The 19,113-nt window shown below is 44.1% G+C and overlaps 1 protein-coding gene across 1 annotated transcript in view; it reads left to right on the top strand.

The window, feature by feature from the left end:
- Positions 1 to 18,049, top strand: part of LOC308224536 (vascular endothelial growth factor receptor kdr-like) — a gene marked incomplete at both ends in the record, with an annotated part of 118,106 nt that extends 100,057 nt beyond the window's left edge. Inside the window, 9 exons of the mRNA XM_080624572.1 lie at positions 246 to 343; positions 1,244 to 1,366; positions 1,475 to 1,586; positions 5,238 to 5,337; positions 5,920 to 6,025; positions 7,675 to 7,799; positions 8,043 to 8,121; positions 11,091 to 11,185; positions 17,845 to 18,049. Of these exons, the coding sequence (XP_080480698.1) occupies positions 246 to 343; positions 1,244 to 1,366; positions 1,475 to 1,586; positions 5,238 to 5,337; positions 5,920 to 6,025; positions 7,675 to 7,799; positions 8,043 to 8,121; positions 11,091 to 11,185; positions 17,845 to 18,049 (1,043 nt within the window). The remainder of the gene's footprint in view (positions 1 to 245; positions 344 to 1,243; positions 1,367 to 1,474; positions 1,587 to 5,237; positions 5,338 to 5,919; positions 6,026 to 7,674; positions 7,800 to 8,042; positions 8,122 to 11,090; positions 11,186 to 17,844) is intronic.
- Between the last annotated feature and the right edge of the window lie 1,064 nt (positions 18,050 to 19,113).

Here is a 19,113-nt window from a genome sequence, read left to right as displayed (position 1 = left end):
TCACTTTTATCCCCAGACGTTGTTTTCCCTGTAACTGAATTACATGATTAATGTTGGATGGAACTTTTTTGATCATCTGACCTCCTGCCTCTAGGTCAGTGGTTTCTAAACCAGAGCTGTAATGGAGAACTCATGCAACAACACTCAGCTGCAGGGCTGGGCTCGCCAGCGTGCAAGTGGCACCCATGCCTAGGAAGGGTGGAGCTGGTGCTCCAGTGTTTTGCTCTATCTGTGATCTCTTGTAGATGCTGAGGATCTGTACAAGCGGCCCCTGACTTTGGAGGATCTGATCTGCTACAGCTTCCAAGTGGCCAAAGGCATGGAGTTTCTCGCCTCTCGAAAAGTGAGCTCACTAGAACGTCAGGGCTGACCTTCTTTCACAGGGCCATGAGTATCTGATAAGAGGAAATCCAAATATACTCTTGTGCCTGAGTGATCTGCCTTTTGCTCTTATATTAAAGTGTTGGAGATCACATTCCTCTGGTGGTTAAGCAATAAGTAGCACTGAAGGAGTTGTGAAGGAACATCCATCATGTTCTTGGCTGCAAGGACTGGCATTTGTAACATGAGAGTTTAGACAGAAGGAGTGTGTACAGATCCTAAGACAATTCGTGGAACTGTCTCATAAATAAATGCAGAAAAGGCTTCTCATAAAGATCCTTCTGGTATGGCCAACAAAGAAACTACTGAAAAATGAAGAGGGAGTAGCCAGCTACTTATTTAGCTTGTCAGCAGCGTTGGAGCCTTTTGGACACAAAAAGAAGTATGTTTGTAGCCTGTAGGGTGCCTGCTTTTCAAGTAGATTGAATGCAACACACAGGCCAACGTATGCACAACACTGAGCACTTGCACCTACTGCCCAGCTCCCAGGGCAGCAGAGGCAGAGCCACACACACACTCATGGCACTGCATTTGCAAATGGACCTGCAGTTGCTATTTGACCTCTCCCAAATTTCCCACAGAAGAATTAGCTGGAGAATGGCCCTTCCTTTAGCTCACCGTACTGTGAAGGTTATTTCACATAGGAAATGATCTGTGACACTTGGTTTGTCTCCTCAGTCATTGTCTCTTCTGCACATGACAGTACATTTCAGCACTTTCCCACAGATGGTTTCCTTCTGTAACCTGTTCACACCGGAATTTCATTTATCTTTCCATTTCCCAAGCAGGTCTCATGCTTCCTGCTCTAGCTCTCCTTGTCCAGGCAGAGCCTCTGGTCTCACTTGTCCTCATTCCTTTGCAGTGCATCCATCGGGATTTGGCAGCAAGGAACATCCTTCTTTCAGAGAACAACGTGGTTAAGATCTGTGACTTCGGGCTAGCCAGGGATATTTATAAAGACCCCGACTATGTGCGGAAAGGAGATGTAAGTGGAAGAAACTTCAAATGCTCACCTTGGGGGTTTATTCCTCCTGGGCTTGGGCAGATCAGTCACAACAGGTCTGGCAATGCGTTGTGTCCTTTGCATTCCCAGGCCAGGCTCCCACTCAAATGGATGGCTCCAGAAGCTATTTTTGACAAAATCTACACGACACAGAGCGATGTGTGGTCTTTTGGAGTGCTGCTCTGGGAAATATTTTCTCTAGGTAAGAGTGGTTTAAAACCCATTTTCCACCTTAACTTATGGCTCTATTGCTAAGAGAAGCTTTTAACGAAAGGTGATAACGTGGTGTCGTGTTTCTACTTCACTTGGTGCAAGTGCACAGTGCAGATCAGGTGTAAAATACAGACATGGAACTGAGGTCAGTGAGAACCCCTCCTGGCAACACTAGTAAATACTGGGGAGGGGGAACAAAACATAATCCAGACCCTGGACCCACCATCTGTAATAACTGAAAGCATCAGAGCACAGAGCTAACCAACAATCTGCTGCTTGGGACTGAAATACTCCTGTGACAGCAATGAAGAAGTTTCCCTGTCAAACTGTATTTTTAAGCAGCCCAAACTGCTTCAGGGATCCACACAGCTCCATGGTTGCAGAGGATTATGCCACTGGTGACACAGTGGCAGCCCCTGGAACACAAGGGGGTTTGTCCACATGACACTCCATCCCAGCTTGATTATCTTCCCCTCAAAATCTAAGTAAGATTGTCTAAGTAAGAACAATGTATTGGCAGCAGCAGCCAACAGATTGATAGCAGAACCAGTGCTAGACTCTGTGTAAGTCATTCTGGCAGAGAGGTGGTAGAAGGGGCTCTTTTGGCTGTATCATTTACAAGCTAGAAGGAGTACTAATGGCGTTCTGTATGCACTAGACATTTCACCTCACGGTGCTGTTGGAAATCTCAGCCTCATTGACATCTGGTTACTGTCCAGCAGATAAAGCCCTGAACCTGAGACACGCAGTCTTGCAGACAGTCGGACTTTGCTGCTCTCACATTCACTTTGCAGAGTGGCAAATGCTGTTTTCCTGAGGGAATTTAGGAATGTCAGATCTGGCTTTCTAATCAGCTCTCAGAGACAAAAGAAAACAAGCACCATTGTCAGCTTAAGCAGATGAGTTTTAAAGTGAACTCTCTAATCTTCTGCTATCTCTGATTCATGGATCAGTTGAAACTGAGCTCTAGATGCCGAGTCCACATCTGGATGCGAAGTCTGGAGCTGTTTCTAGCCTAAACTTTATTTGGGGCTGGCTGCAAAGATCCCAACCTGATTTCAGTCCAAGTCTCTGATTTGGACCTTTCTCTAGTTCGTATCAGCATGCAAAAGAAGAGAGTTCACACTCAAATGGTTGACACAAGTGGCAGCTATCACCTTCTCCAGCCTTCAGCCCTGTTATTTAGAGTCCTGTTGTTTGGCTGCACCACCTCCATGGCTCTGTAACAGCATCACCTGCTGAGTGTCTTGGAACACCACAGAAGGATGAGGCTCCAGAAGCACGGGCAATGCCCCAGTTCCAATAGATTATTCCAGCAGATATATTAGCATTAGCATGCAGAGACACACTCAGAGGGGACAGCCTCTCCACTGAGCATCTCCAAGGAACCAAATGAACTCAATACTGATCCTGGCAAGGACCACTGCAAAGGGCAAACTGGTTGTATTATTCCCAAAGGTCCTGACAGGGCTTAACAGATGTGAACTTAGGGTCATTTGGCCTTTAGTACTGAAGACTAAAAATTAAAATTAAATTTTAATTTAATTTAATGCAATTTAATTTAAAAATTAAAACACAGTCACTTAAATTAATCTCTAACTTTTTAAATGCAATTTATCTGGTTTAATTTTAGATAGTCTCCTTGCTTAATGGAGGTGCTTACTTGGAGCAATAGACTGTCCTCTTCTGAATTCAGAGGAATCTACTACATTTCTCTACAGAGCCAGCCCCTGCTCTCACTATGACACAGATCCCAAACTACTTTCCTCAACCCATGGCACAGATTCAAAGCAGTCCTCTTGGCTAAGAGGGTTTTCATACAGCTCACCCAGGCATGCCTGTGGCTTGGCACTACTCACATCTGCAGCTCTCCTGATAAATATTTAATTAAGGATTTGTGTCACTGATTGAATTCTCTTATATAAAAGTTTTACAGATCATTGGGAGCCAAGGGATGGAAGTTATTTGTCATTGCTGCAGGGTATGTTTGGGCTCCCATCTGCAAGTGCTGCTTTTTACTGGGTCCCACGCACTCAGCACCCTCTAAAAAAGGAACAAGGACTGACTGGTAAAATGCACTTTAGATCAGCCATGGGTCCTTTCAGGGTCAGAAGATGAATGAAGCAGGATGGCTGCTTCCAGAAGGGCTGGCAGAATGTATCCATTATGGCGATGCACAGGGAAATCAGGACTTGAGAGACTGTTAATTTGCATTGAGCTTTGTGTTATTAAAATGGGCTGAACACAACTCAGGTCGGGTAATGGCAGCAATGTTTAATACATCTTGAGATCACTTACATGGTGTATTACAGAGTGTCAGTGTCTCCTGCAATTTGAATGTGCACTGTTCGCAAAGCAATCAAGAGATAATTCTGCAAACAAGCACTGCCTGGTAGCATAACATCAGCATCTTATTATCCTCCTAAAATAAAACCAAGATCAAAAGAGTGCTACCATACCCAGTGTGTGCCACAGCTTGGAGCATTTTGGAAGAGATTTCCCCTAAGGAAAATATCATGTGTGGACCTTGTCACATGCTGGAGCCTCAGCATCCCAAGTCCAAGTTATTAGGCTTATCACATAGTCCCCTTGGTCACAGTGTAACTCTGGGAAACGGACACCACAGGTTTTATCCATCTACTTATTCAGAGAGATCCTGTGAGCTGACAGAAGCCTGTTTTGAGATCTTTGGCTAAGGGGTGATGCCATGTGAGCAGAACATTTAATTACCAGGGTATTATGATCATAATGACAGGCCAAAGGCAAAACTAGGAAGGAAAATCAAGATATAAAACAGAAATGATGCTACTGACTATTTCCAACCTACATAACTCCAGGAAACACTCTTAATACTGTCACCTGGTACTTGCACTTCAAGGGAATTCCGATGTTCTGTGCCTAAGTGTCCCTGAGCTTTGAACATCAGCAGAGCCTATCTGCTGTGGGGAGATGTCCTCTTAGGAGGTTGCCAGGATCTTTGCTCCCCAGTGCACAGCTCTGCAGATTGAGCGGTCAGATTCACAGAGTAGAATAACTCTGGCACCAGCCACACTTTGGCACCCTCTTCACTGCTTTACTCCAACAGATTTCTGCTGTTCTTGTGCCCCCAAGTGCACAGCACAGGATGGTGTTTCCAAACAGGAGGGAAAAAATGCAGGAATTTTATAGATGGTAACTCATACACAGATTCCTCGAGGGCTGGATACAGATCCAGATTCCATTCAATCCCCAGTGTTAAGACTTGATTCAATTCTTCCCAAATTCACCATCCAGCCTCTAGGTTGCCAATATGTGCAAATATTGTACAAGAAAGATCACAACCTTCAATGCACACACACTTTTATACAAGTCATTCCTCTGAAGACAACCATTCCCACCGGGAAGGGAAATAACTCTCACTCCTTCACTTGATGACTGCTAGGCCAATTTGTGTGCAAGTTAATAGAATACTCTCAATCCCTTTACAGCAGTCTACATCTCAAAAGCAATTACAGTTGCTATGAACTGTCCTCTCAGGTTTCACACTAACAATTGAGTGGCCCAAAAATAAGCAGCAAAAATAACTGATGAGTGTTGATGCCACTGGACTGGGAAACAGGGATTGTGCCATTCTGGAGCTCCTCCTCATTTCTCCCCCCAGGTGCCTCACCATACCCTGGAGTGCAGATAGATGAGGACTTCTGCCGACGGCTCAAAGAAGGCACCCGGATGAGATCTCCAGAGTACTCCACTCCAGAAGTGTAAGAGCTCCTGCTTTTGTACTGAGAGCTGACTCGTGTCACTTAAGTGTTACACAAGAGACTCTACTGAGGTGTGGAGGGGAAGGAGACTTCAGGAGATGACAGCTATGTATTTTGCACTTTGTTTTCAGTAAACGTTGTAGTTGTGCATGTCTTGGGTGTCCTGATGCCACAGATGAATGCTAAAGACAGACTGAGTCAGCTTGACCTTTGCTGACCAGATTAAAAGATCTCCCCACATCAGTTGCAGCTCATGAATCTCAGGTCAGGAGACTGCTGTGTTGGCCTTGATTTCCAATTGTGTGACAGAAACTAGGCACCCATAACTATGACTTATTTCAGCAATATCAATGGGGCCCAGAAGTCAAATTCTAAGTTATGTGACACAAAAAGCCTTCAGGCTCAGCTGAGACAGGACGACAGAAGGAAAAAGCATCCCACATGGGAACTAGAACAGAATTCCAACGTGGAGATTTGAACCTGTCTTAATCCAAAACAATGACCAAGACAAGCAAGAATGAAACAGTTTGGAAGCAAAGCTCCTGTCCTTTTCCTCCCTTAATACCTGTGGTTTTTATCTAGCTACCAGACAATGCTGGATTGTTGGCATGGCGTTCCCACTGAGAGACCTACTTTCACTGAGCTTGTGGAGCGCTTAGGAGACCTTCTGCAAGCCAATGTCCAGCAGGTACAGTGGTACAAACTGTTCCTCAACAAATGCCTACCTATGGGGATGGGGGAGAAGGGCAAGGTATGTGCATTCCTGTGCACACGTAAGGACTATGTTGAGCAGCAGTATTAGATTTGCCCTCATAACAGGAAAACGGCTACTGGGATGAGTAAAGAAAACGTTAACTATTCGAAGGGGATTAGAGTTCAAAACTAGATGTTTACCCATCCATAATAAGCAGAAACTTACAGTAATTAAAAAAAGGCTCAGTTGCCCCTCAGAGGAACAACAGGGCTTTATCTCACAAACAGCTTTAATTGCATTCCAGCACAGTGAACTGCTGTGGTGGGCTGACCCGGGCTGGATGCCAGGCACCCACCAAGCTGCTTTATCGCTGCTCTCCTCAGCTGGACAGGGGAAAGGAAATAGAACAAAAGGCTCCTGGGCTGGGATAAGGCCAGGGAGATCACCTGGCAATTACTATCATGGGCAAAACAGATTCAGCTTGGGGAAATCAGCTTCATTTATTACTAATCAAATCAAAGCAGGATAATGAGAAAGAAAACCTTATCCTAAAATACCTTCCCCTTACCCCTTCCCGCTTCCCAGGCTCAACTTCACCCCTGATTTCTCTACCTCCTCCCCTGAGCACTGCAGGGGATGGGGAATGGGAATGGCTCCATCGGACATGGGGGAAGCTTCTGGCAGCTTCTCAGCCATCCGTGTAGCCCCCCTGCTATCCAAACCTGGCCACACAAACCCCATACAACTGCCAGTAGCTGGTCTGAACTTTATGTCTCATTTTCTGAGCCTATGCTCACCCGTGCTCTTCGGAGCTTTAAAACAATGCAGTTTAAAGCTCAGAAAGTCAATTAGAGAACTATAAATTCATAACAGTTAAATTAGTTGTTTTCTTCTTCAGTAAAAACACCCAGAGCCATTATGTAGCAATTTAATTTAAGAAGAAATCAAACACTCTCCTCCAGCTCCTGCCAGTTTGTAAACATGTTCAGTGAAGCTGAGTTGAAAAGGACCCAGTTTGCAATATGAGGAGCTTGTGAGTTTTCTCCTTTAACCAAAGGAAATGAAGGAGACAAAAATCCTGATAAGGGAATAGGGCCCTTCACTGCCTCTTAAAATTAAGAAAAGAGAAAAATCAAGCAAAGGCAAATTTGGACAAATAGTTTTTAGGACTTGAAGGGAGAGCAGTTTCTGCAGGTTACTGCAGGAGTGTAATGACAATGCAGAGCTTAACAAGATGTGCAGCACCAACTCCTTGTAAGGACAAGAAACTAAACCCTCTAAGGCTGCCATTTGAAGGACTGGCTCTTCCTAAACTGCAGCTCCTTAAGTTGAACATAAGCAAAAGGTCTATACAAAGGTCTATTCCAAAATCTGTTAAGAGTTGTATCGGCCACAGGGCTTTTGCGGCTTCGTGCTGCTCCCTCCCTTCTCCCAAACACATTGGATTTACATATCCCTGAGAATGGTCCCTTGGAATTCCCAAAGAACAGGGGAATGCAGTGACAATATCGTGGAATCACAGAATGGTTTGGGTTGGAACGGACTTCATTGTAAAGCTCTACAGAATACAGTAACCTTATATATCTGAGATGCAGTACAAATGACCTTTATCAGCTTTATGTTCTCTTATGTTAACTATATAGGATGGTAAAGACTATATCCCACTGAACATCACCTTGTGTCCTGACGGAGAATCTAACCCCAAAACTTGCCCTGTGGAAGAAAACTTGAACAACTGTGTTAATCGCTGGAGTGCAGTGGAAACTGGGTAAGGAAAATGTATTCAGGGGTGGGAGGGAAGGAAGATTTCACAGAGGTGGGCTCTGTTTGGGGTCCTCTCTCAGTATGGCTGTTGTAAAGGAGCTGGGCAGCCAAATGTGTGAGGACATTGTTCCTTCGTTACAAGAGATGAAAAAAGGAAGCTGGGCTGTGCTGGGGTGTTAACTGAGCTACTCACTGGTGCAGCATCTGCTCAGGTTTCATGCTGACCCCTCCACTCTCTTGCTTTCAGTAACAACAGCGAGAAGCGACCACTGAGTGTGAAGACGTTTGATGAGGTGCTAGTAGAAAAGGAGAAAGTGATGCATGAGGTGAGTGAGGTGACTGCATCCTTCTGAACTGGGTTCACAGATCGCTTCTCACCAGCACCACGAGCACTTTCAAGCTTTTGAAATCTGTTCGGTAAGAAAAGGCCTAACATCAAGAAGAAGATTTAGCCTGAGCATCTCACACATAGGTCTGTGTGACAACAAAAAGGGACCTGCATTTAGCTTAATAAATAAAGAGAAGCTCATTCATGATGATCTGGCTTTGATCAGGCTAAGGGCTTTATATTACATATTTCAATTGTTTTTTCCACCGTAAGAAAATGACAGCTCATTGAAATGGAGCCTTTGGAAGGAAATGTGTCCAGAACACATTCTGGCTGCCTGAGACAGCCAATCACTTGGTGCTGGTGAGGGTGTTCAGTTCTGGATAGTCAAAACCAAGATTTGAGTTCCTGCTCAACTTGATTGACACAAAGGGCTTTTCCTCGCCCTAAGTGAATGCATTTATTGCTAGTTCAATGGCACTGCAAGGTGAGAGTGTGGTGAAAGGTTTCATTTTCATTTCAGTGGAAAACAAAAGCTTGTTTTGTTACAGAATAATGGTTCTGCTTTTGACTTCCTTTGAAATTACAGGTTCCAAGGGTGGGAGGTGGCAGATCAAAGTTTAAGGAGGAGGCATGAAGAGGAAAAGGGCAAGCATCAGATGGGTAGGAGCAGTAAAAGGAGAGAAGGATGTATGCAGTTTACAGAAACAAGCTGGTCTGTCCCCTCTGCTCCAGCTAAACCATTCCTCAGGCCAGCTCTCTTGGGAAGGACCAAACATCCATATTTCAAGTCCCTGACAAATACAGTGTATTTCTCACCTGTTCTCCTGTATTTTGCCAGATGTAATTCCTGTGCCTTTATCAGTGCATCTTAGGGATTAGAAGGCTTAGAATTTGCTCTGACTCCTGCAACTTTCCACTTGCAGGATAAAAATCTGTCCCTCTGAATCACACAAAGACATTTACTAGATAGATCTGGCATCAGTAAGAGATAACTGCTGCCAGCATGAGCACTACTTTCCTAAATGCCTCCTGTTCGTGCCATTTTAAAGTAAGTCCTAATACATTAAGAGATCAGAAATAAATGTGATATTTCAATGAGGATCTTCTAAAGCAAAATGACGGTGTGATCTGCTTTTGGACAAAGTGTGCACACTTGGCTTACTAAAATTATCCTAAATATCAAGACATTAATGCTGATGAGATCTTTATTCCAATTAGTTGCCCAGGAACTCTTAAAAGTGCTCCACCACCTCCCTGCAATTGTGCTGCTTAAATGGAGTCTCTGTTGATATTCTTGTAGCAATTCTTCTGTAAGCAAAATGCAAAGCAGCTGGGGTTTTGACAGACCTAATCCATTTAGGACTTGACTTTATGCTTTGAAAATCAGTTTCTAGACTGATCTGACTAGCGACTGATATATTACCAAAGCATTTATAAAAAGGCTTTGGCTTTTTATTTATTGTTGTCTGGAACTGTTTTTTTTCTATTATATAAAACTGGTTGTATTTTCAATACATTTGCCTGATAAAATAAGACTAAATATTGGAGTCTTTTGCCCTCTTGGTTTTGACTGACAGGCAGACATGCGACTTTCCAGCATCAGAGAATCACAGAATAGTCAGGGTTGGACAGGACATTAAGCTCATCCAGTTCCAACCCCCTGCCACGGGCAGGGACACCTCCCAGTAAACCATGTCACCCAAGGCTCTGTCCAACCTGGCCTTGAACACTGCCAGGGATGGGGCATTTACTACTCTCCTGTGCCAGCACCTCACCCCCCTCACAGTAAAGAACTTCCTTATATCTAACCTGAACTTTCCCTGTCTAAGTCTGAACCCATCACCCCCCGTCCACAAAATGTTTCAAATGCAAAAGAACCCCCCAGAACTTTTGATGCTTTTAAATCACTTAACACAAGGGCTGTGCATGTCTGGGAACCTGTGGAGCGCCCAGCACAGTGACAGCTTGATCTTAATTGCAACCTGGAGACTCAGCTTTAAGTGCAGCTGAATCACAGCCTCAGTTTTAAACCAAATCAAGACAGTTTAGTTGGACATCTCATAAAAAATCCATAACCAAAGTACAATGAGCTTTTTAGGGTACAGATCTTTGCAGAACACTTGAATTTACCTAAAGGACACTGAACTGCCACTTCTTTAACATTTCAAAGTTTCTAATAGCGTATTTATAGTAAGTATTTTTCTGAGAGGAGCCAGCATTACTGGATATGCCCTTTATGAATTCCTGTCTATTCATATACCAGCTTTCCTACCTCGATGGTATCCATATGTCATGCTTGATATCAATTTCAAGTTTGAAAATGTCAAACTATTTTGTGATACGTTCACTTTAAAGGGTGCTCTTTCAAAATACAGATCAAAAACTTGATCATCACAAAACCAAGGCAGATGTTCTCAGGCTAAACATCATTAGCAGGAAAAGCTGGATAAGAACTGATCATACAGATGCTGAATAATCTGAAGAATGGGCTTAATGTCATATACCAGTGAGACATCGCTATGTGCTAAACTCTTTACTGAACAGCACAGAATTGAGAGTTTTGATGTGAACATTTGTCCTCTGGGTTGCTAGTTGGAATCTTGTGATCACACAGAATAGCTGGTAGCTCTTACATCAGTAAGCAGTGTCAGTATCCAACACAAAGCAAAACATCTACAGACTTGCTGGCAATAACCAGAGAGACAGGGATCCCCAACCTCTACAGCCCACAGTGAAGGAGAAGCTGGATTCTCCTGCCCTTGCTCTGTCTGCTCTGTAGCTGCAGACAGTTGTATAAGGTCAAACTCTACCAACTTGCCTAAAAGCAGCATCATCACTTCCCTCTACTGAATTTAATGTGTTCAGTCTGACTCTTCTCCCACAGAACCATTTCTAATGTAAAAGCCTCTGTGCTGTCACTATCCCTTGGGGCTCTGCTGATGCTCTCTTCCTTTTGCCCCTCAGGAGTCAGACAGTGGGATGGTGTTGACGTCAGATGAGATAAAAAGCCCAAAGAGGCTGGAAATCCGCTCCTGGCCCTACGGGATCATGGCTCTAGCGTGAGTACTTTAGGCTACTTCTTTTGAAGACAGTTTCTTATTCAGGAAAATGCTTCTTTGTTTCTGATGCTGAAGTTGGATGATGGAGTTTTCTCTGTAATCTGTTGATGAGATTTCTGTTAGTTTCCTCTGTATTAAACTCAGTGATCTTTCTCACCAGAGTTTGTTCTACATCACGTCACCATTTTTTTACATTAAAAGAAATGATAGATGAGAAAAAGCTAGTGCAATTTCTGCAGAGTATGGGAGAGTTCACATGAGAGCGCACAGCCAGAACCAAAGGGAACTTCAGAGGGGATAACACCCTCACTCAGAGAGAAAAGCAACATTCAAGGAGTTTGCAGCATCTTTTCAGGCCTTAAACCTATAAACTCCTGGATGTTTGAAGGCAGGAGAGAAATAGAAAGTGGGAAAGGGAAAACATTACCTAAGGAAGGCCAGAGAGCCTGGCAGCACTACCAGGGAGCACTCAAATGCTATAGATTCCGTAGGACAGGAGTGTGACCTCAGGAATAACATTGTTCAGCAGTAGTTCTGCTGCAGCACTGTCCCAGTGTTGTACTCGTTGGGGGATCAGCACAGATCCGGACATGGTTCCATGGTTTTATCCTGTGCACATGCTGAGGATTTCTGCCCAGCACCTTGCATTGCTATGGAGACCAAACGGCACCAGCTCTACGAAAAGGAGCTCAAATGTCAGAACTGCATTACTGTGACACTTCACCTGGACTGATTCACCTCTCAATCTGCATGATGGCACGCTGACACAGACCTACCACAGACACACACCGACACAGAGCATCCCAACAGGATTTATCCTCCTAACGATTTCTGTCAGTCACCTCTGACTGCTGTTTCCTTACTGCATCTCTCCTGTTTGGATAAATAGTTGGCAGAGGAAGGTTCTCTCTCCCCATTCCAGGCTTTCTGCTGAAAACCAACATCCAGCCAGATGCAGAAGCACAGGAATTCCATAACAGCTTGTTTTTTCGAGACTTCCAGGAAAACCTCCTGCAGTGCTCTCAGCCCACTGGGATGAACGTGAAGTACCACGGCTCAGCTGGCTCAGAGCATCCCTGCCTGACCCACACAGCTGGGGCTCTCCCAGTTACAGGCCACACTTCCACAGGGATTCCATTCATTGCAAGAGACCTAATACATTCTGTGCCAGCCACACCACGAAGGACCATCTTAACAGAGCTCTGCTAGAAAAGCAAAGCCTGCAGCAAGTGGAGTTTGTTATCTCCTTATTCCCAGGACCCCAAGTCCCATTGAACAGACAGAGGTGTGCTTTTCCTTGGCCACAGCCTTCAATGAGTGGTTCAGGTCCAGCTGAGATAGCTATCTGATCTGCTGCTTTTTTGCTTTTTAATCTTACAGACTATCATTGGCCCCAAACATACTTTTAATGTGGTGGCAGAGCATCCTGATGCCCTTCCATTTGGGAACATGACACCCCTTGGCACTTGTGCACCGCTAACTTTTACAAACAAGCCTCAAAAGCCTATAGAATAGTCCAGGAGAGGTCAGAAGGGAGTGCTGGTTTAATAGAGGAGATAAAGTCACCCTTGTTAATTGTGTATCTCTACCAAAAACATTTACCCTGGATCCTTTTCAAACAGCCTTTCTTTCCTAAAACAAAACTGTTCAAAGCTTAGCATGTTTTCTAAAGCAGGGTGGCTGCATTTATGATTTCTGCCCAAACCCTTGCTGTTTATTTATCTTGCATTCATTTCTCTGTGGAGTTTAAAATTTGCCAACACTACGCCCCACGGAGTGTCAGTGTCAAGAGTTTAGTGGAGATGAATTTGATACTCTGGGCCTGGCACCACTGTTGCACTGGACTAACCATTTCTGAGCTTTAAGCATTTTAGGCTGCTGAAAGTCACAACAATTGTTGTAGTGAGAGACAGAAAGATTGACTGGGATAATGACACTGGAGTCAGCATTCAGGGAAGCACATTCAAATCAGAGGGGATTTAATGATGGGGTGACTCTGGTGTCAGGTCGCATCTCAGAATATTAACAGAGTACTGCCAAGCACTGCCTTAAAATGCTCCCAGAGACTCTATAATCAAGTTACTGCTTAAGATTATAATAGGTTTGGTATCAGCTCAGTTGTCCTCCCTCCCTCCCTCTCCCTTCTCCCCCCTAAAGCAATTATCCTGAGCTGCTCTGAAATAACTTCCCCAGTTCTGGCCAAGTCCCATGGCACCAGCTGACAGGCTCAGCTGATACGCTCTGGGCTGTGGATGCGGCATCCAGACCCCATCACTGAGGCCTCTGCCAAAGCCAAAGTCAGTAATATTGGAATAAGCTGATTTTGCTCAGGAGCATCAGGCATTCGTGTCCATTGCAAGGTGCCCAACAGAAACATGTTTGCTCCCCAGCAGGACTTGGTTTCAGAAGGTTTTTGTTCTGTGATGAACACATTGAGTTTGCACATGTACTTACTGTTGTGTCACGCAGCACCTTGCACTATGACCTTACTTGAGCTCTCCGAAATAGAAGTAACTTTGAATGAGTAACTACTCAGGAGTTATGTAAGCCACTTCTAGGATTATACTATATGCTTAGAGTGGAAAGGACTACAAGGAGAGTGTGAAAGGCTGCGGTCCCCAGCCTGGTTTTGATGGCAGCGCTTTTCATCTCACTGAGGCACTGAAGGGACAGGTGACCCACTTTGCCCCATGCCAGGGGACACACACTCACTGAGTGACTGGCTTTGGCCTGTTGGAACTTTATGTTAGCTGAGCTTTGCATTAGAAGCGTTTCAAAACAGTGAATTCTTGACTCCAGCCCCCTGAGCTCTCTGTGCCAGCAGACTACTGATGCACTGATACTGCCTGGGAGGAAGCCAGGATTTAATTCCTACAGCACAGCACCCCATCTACAACATATTAAAGCAAACTGTGAATCAGTCATAACTATCAGGAGGAAAAATAACCCTTTTATTTCTTTCATTGTAGACAAATTTAAAAATATTAATCATCTTACTCTGTGCCTCATTAAACACCTATGAAAGCTGCAGCAAAGCCCTGGAGCTCCTACACATTATTAGGAGCAGACAAACTGCTCCACTTGGCAATGCTCAGCCCAATTCTTCATTTTTCCCTAAACAGAGCCTCTGGACAAGGCCTGGAATTCTACGTGGAATCACAGAATCCCAGACTGGTTTGTGCTGGAAGGGACATTAAAGTTTATCCAGTTCCAAACCCCTGCCACGGGCAGAGACACCTTCCACTAGAGCAGGTTGCTCCAAGCCCCATCCAACCTGGCCTTGAACACTGCCAGGGATGGGGCAAGTGTGGACACAGCTGTCTCCTTGTTTTTCCTATTGAGGGCATCTTACTGCAAAGCAGTAAGAGCTGCTCCACAGCACTGGGAATAAGCGCTACACTTGGCACTCCAGTCCCTCACTGAAAGGGTGATTTTCTTACAGTCATCTCTCTTTCTCCACGTTCCTCTTCAAGTCATTGACCCTGAGATTCAGGCTAATAGAAACTGGCTCCCTCTCACATAAAATCAACAGCTCCAGTAATGATTTCCCAGATCTCAGTGGTTTTCTACCTCTAATCAAAACTCCTGGTTCATACAGTAGGATGAAGAAGTCTCATTAGGTCATCTGGGCCTTCAGCTATCACAGGATTATCCTGTGGTATCTTCTAACCAGCTCTGACACCTCTCCAGAAAACTTAAAAAAGACTGGAAGATTACTTAATATTCAGGCTAAGATTCTCTTCATTTAGTTTAACTCCTTGACTTTTCAGCTTCATCTGACATAGCACAGTAAAAATGGGAACTGTTAACAGCCCTCACTACCCACAGTACCACACTGAACCACACTCGTTCAAGCTTGTGTCCAAGACCTCCTAGCTGTATTGTGTCCCCACACAGACACAAACACAGTGGCAGTGATCAGATTCTCATCTTTCCCTCTATCCTGCCCCAAACGTACATATTCTTGCAAGGACAAATGAGTTTTCAGGTTGGTTGTTGTCCAAAATAATGACCAGTTTGGGTCAGTGAATAGCTGAATGTCACAGTACTCACATTCTTGATGTTCAGTATTGTGCCGTGCTGAGAAAACCAACAGCCACTGGTATTCTCTGTGGGACTGGGCTGAGAAACTCATGGTTATGAGCAGATTTATCAAAACTGAACATCTCCTTTATCACCTCCTGCAGCCGCAGTACTCACAAGTCAGGCAGAGGCAAATCAGTAAAGGAACACCTTTTGGGGCAGTGGAGAAGCACTGAAGCAAGCCATGGCCTGTTTTTAATGAAATTAGTTAATTACACAACCACTATGAACTTTTGGAGCTGCATAATTGTGTGATTAATCACATCGAATGCCCTCAGTCAGAGAGTGTTTATCAGTGGGGTTCAGGGAGAATTCTTCTCTCTTATATGTGGTACAATTGGCTCAGAGCATAGAGGTTTGCTTCGCTCTGGAGCATCAAGTGCTGGCCTCCAGCACAGACTAGGCTCGTGCCTGATTCAGTGTGGCAGTGTCTAGGTAGCAAATGAGATTTCAAGGACAGACAGAAAAGGGATGCTGCAGTCTCATTTTCCAATATACAGTCCAAGCGTATATACATTTCTCTGCTGAGCATGAACAGAGTAGACTGAAGTACCAGTAATATAGAGCATTGAAGGGAAAAATGCAAGGACCCCTGAATAGCTTTAATTTAGGAAATGCATTTAGATGAAAGGAATAGTTCTGGCAGTTAATTGCATTTTGGTCTGCCATGAGCTAATGACAAAACTTGATTCTGACCTAACTCATCAGCTTTCTGTCTTTAGAGCAAATATTAGATGTCAACATTTAAGAATCCTTCTTCAAACACCAGCCTTATTTCAGGGATAGGCAGTTATTCCCAAATATCCAGTCCCCTGACCTACAGGGGCAGAGACCTAACAGGAACACTTGCTGGGAGTCTAGATGGGTCTGAACATTTCCCATTGTGCGGCCAACCTAAACCCTAATAACACTTCTCCTTCCCCAGCACCCTGAGATATGCAGGCTGGGGGCCAAGTTAAACAGATATTTTCAAGCTCCTCAGTCTCCACTAACAACTTTAATACCTGGCAAATGCAAAGCCAGAGCATGCATGGAATTGTCTGACACGAGTCAATAGAACTGAGCAACAAAAAGAAAAATACATAAATAAACAGTGAATCAGAGCTGTGGTTCATTTGCTCGTGCCAGGGAAGAATTTATCTACAGAGAAACTGTGTGTGTATAGAAAGGGAGAGCTGCCAAATGTACAGTCTACAGAAGAAGTTCCCACTCCCATTTTTCTCTGGATGAAGAGAGAGAGTTTAAATGTGAAAGCAAAGCAGAATGTGCCACATCTGTGATGCAGTTCTCTTCCCCTTCCTCCAACTGCTGTATCTGTCTCTTAGCTATTGTTTGGTTTCCTGGAGCAGGAACTGGCTTTGCTTTCTTTCTAAAGCACCACACTCTGAATACACCATCAAGTGCTGGGGAATTAAGCACTGCAGCAGTACAAATAAAATCAGTGTAATGAATTATACAACTATCTGACAAAGTGCTGATTGATCAGATTAGGCTGGGGTCATTAGAACATGTATGAAATACACATAAAGCGCCTGATTTTAAACTCTCCCAGGTGCACTGTAAGTCACTGAACTGAGACATGAGGTCTGCCACCATCAGCCCGTAAGTGAGGCTGGTTCCAAAGAGATACTTGTTAAAAGTGTCCTGAGCAAACTGGAGAAGCTCAAAAGCCATTCTCACATTGGCATCCTCGAGAACCAGCCTTAAACTACCCACTGTCCAGATCTCTTCCAATGAATTCCTCTGATGGAAGAAACCAGGCTTAACAGAACAGTACTTTTAGGCAGTCTATGACAGAAAGTACCTTTTTTTGTCTCCACAACACTTGCTGCTCCTCAAGGTCACCTTCTGATACAAATCCCCTCCAGGCTTCTCCTACTTTTAACACTGAGGTTGCTCCATGGGATGGAAGTTGCTGCTCTCCCACTGCCTTCATCACCTATAATAAGGGAAGACAGCAGAAAATGAAAGCTGGCTCTGTAACAGCATCAGTCACAGGCCAGCAGCTGGGATGCTGGAAAGTGCTGCCCTCTGCTACTGTACTGCTCAGTGATGTTAAAGGGATAGAGAATATAAGAGATTTTGCCCTACCCTGCAAGAGAGTGTTCAACACACTCTTGCTTTCGGTATCATTTTAAATTAGAGTCTGCCATAGATGATTTCATCCTTTATTATACTTAAAGAAAAGTCATAGCCTTCAGTTCTGCTTTCAGAAAAGTCAAATTTCTACTGACCTGTGTCAGAACAATGACAGAGAATATCAGTGTATGTACAGGACAGGTGCATTTATATCTAAGATATGTATGTAGGGCACTGGAATGTGGTAAGCTAAACAGACAGGGCAACAGGACTTCTGGATTTACTCTTAAAGCTACTTTCACAACACTGAGTTATTTGAATTACCTAATTCAGTTCCCTTATTCATCTGTAAAATGTCACTGTCTTACAGGATGCTGCAAATGTAACTTGAAATGCTTCATATATTTATTTTTAATAATAATTTTGACCATAAATTACACATAGAGACAAAACCTTATGGAGACGGGGTCCATATATCTACTGTTTGTTCCCAACAGGAGGAGAGCTGTTAGCAAGAGCAAAGAATCCATTTTATCTGACCACGAGGCTGTCAAATACCAGCCAGCAGTGCAGGTAGAAGAGGACACCATGGACTTCACACTGGAAGACTCTGTTCTCCTCCCTATGGATCCAAACCTGGAATGCCACAGCCCACCTCCAGATTACAATTCTGTCGTTCACTACTCGGCCCCTCCAGTGTAACCAGCCCAATTCAGGGCATCTTGCTCCTCACTTGTATTGGATTCTTTCATGCCTCCATGCCTGGATAGAGAGGCTGGGTAAAACCTGGAGGGAAATCTGACAGAACAATGGTTCACATGTTTCTTCTGGCACGTCTCTGATGTGAAGAGAAACATGTTAAGAGCATCTTCTTTCCTATCTTCAAAGGCCTGTTGCAACATACGCATCAAATTAACATTCTATCAGAATCATAAGAGGAGCTGTAACCCAGAACTGCTTCTGCTCCTTCCTGCCCTAGCTGGGACTGCTCACTGGCATCTGCACATTTACAAGTTCCTTCATTCACATTTTACTCCATAAGAGTCACCAAGAGTCATGTCAAGCCTGTGGTGAAAACCAGACTCACCCTCCTGGTCCTGCACACTTCCTGCAGGGATTGTTTCATACGATGCTGTAAAGGATCAAAGGAAAACAACAGCCAGGTTTGGGAGAAAATCCAAACCTGAAGCATCTTCCTTGACTTGGGATCTCAGCTTCTGGAAATGTTACTGAAATATTTTGAAATCCCAAATACTTTGGTTATAATTTGTGATTTAATGATTTCCATTGCTTATAGGATGCACACCTGAAAATGCTATGGCACTGCGAAAGCAGACAGCACCCATGTACCAAGAAGGAGGCTGGTCTTCTGGGCCATCAGGGAATACAATGTGGTTAAATCTGTTTCCCGGTGTTTTCTCCTTGTTCAAATAGCAATTTATTTAGCATATATGCAATAGGGCACCTTGATGGAGATGCATGTGTAATGATTGCAAGGCAAAATCACTGCCTTAAGAAAGAACCTTCTTAAGCTTAAATAGACAGAATTTCCCATGGAACATGCACGTCTCTGCGTGAATGTGCATATGCATGAGTGCACAGACACCCTTGGCACCAGCAGGGCAGCAGCATTTTTGTTTCCTTTCTGCACACACGCTATTTACTAAAAAAACAAATTAAATTTTTAAAAAAGGGATTTCCTTTGGATTCTGTGGCATATCCCAACAGTGTGGCCCTGGGAATGCCAGCCCATGCTAAACTGCAAG

This window comes from Psittacula echo (genome assembly GCF_963264785.1).
Source record: "Psittacula echo genome assembly, chromosome: 8".
Classification (NCBI taxonomy): Eukaryota; Metazoa; Chordata; class Aves; order Psittaciformes; family Psittacidae; genus Psittacula; species Psittacula echo.
This window is presented reverse-complemented; position numbering and strand designations above follow the sequence as displayed.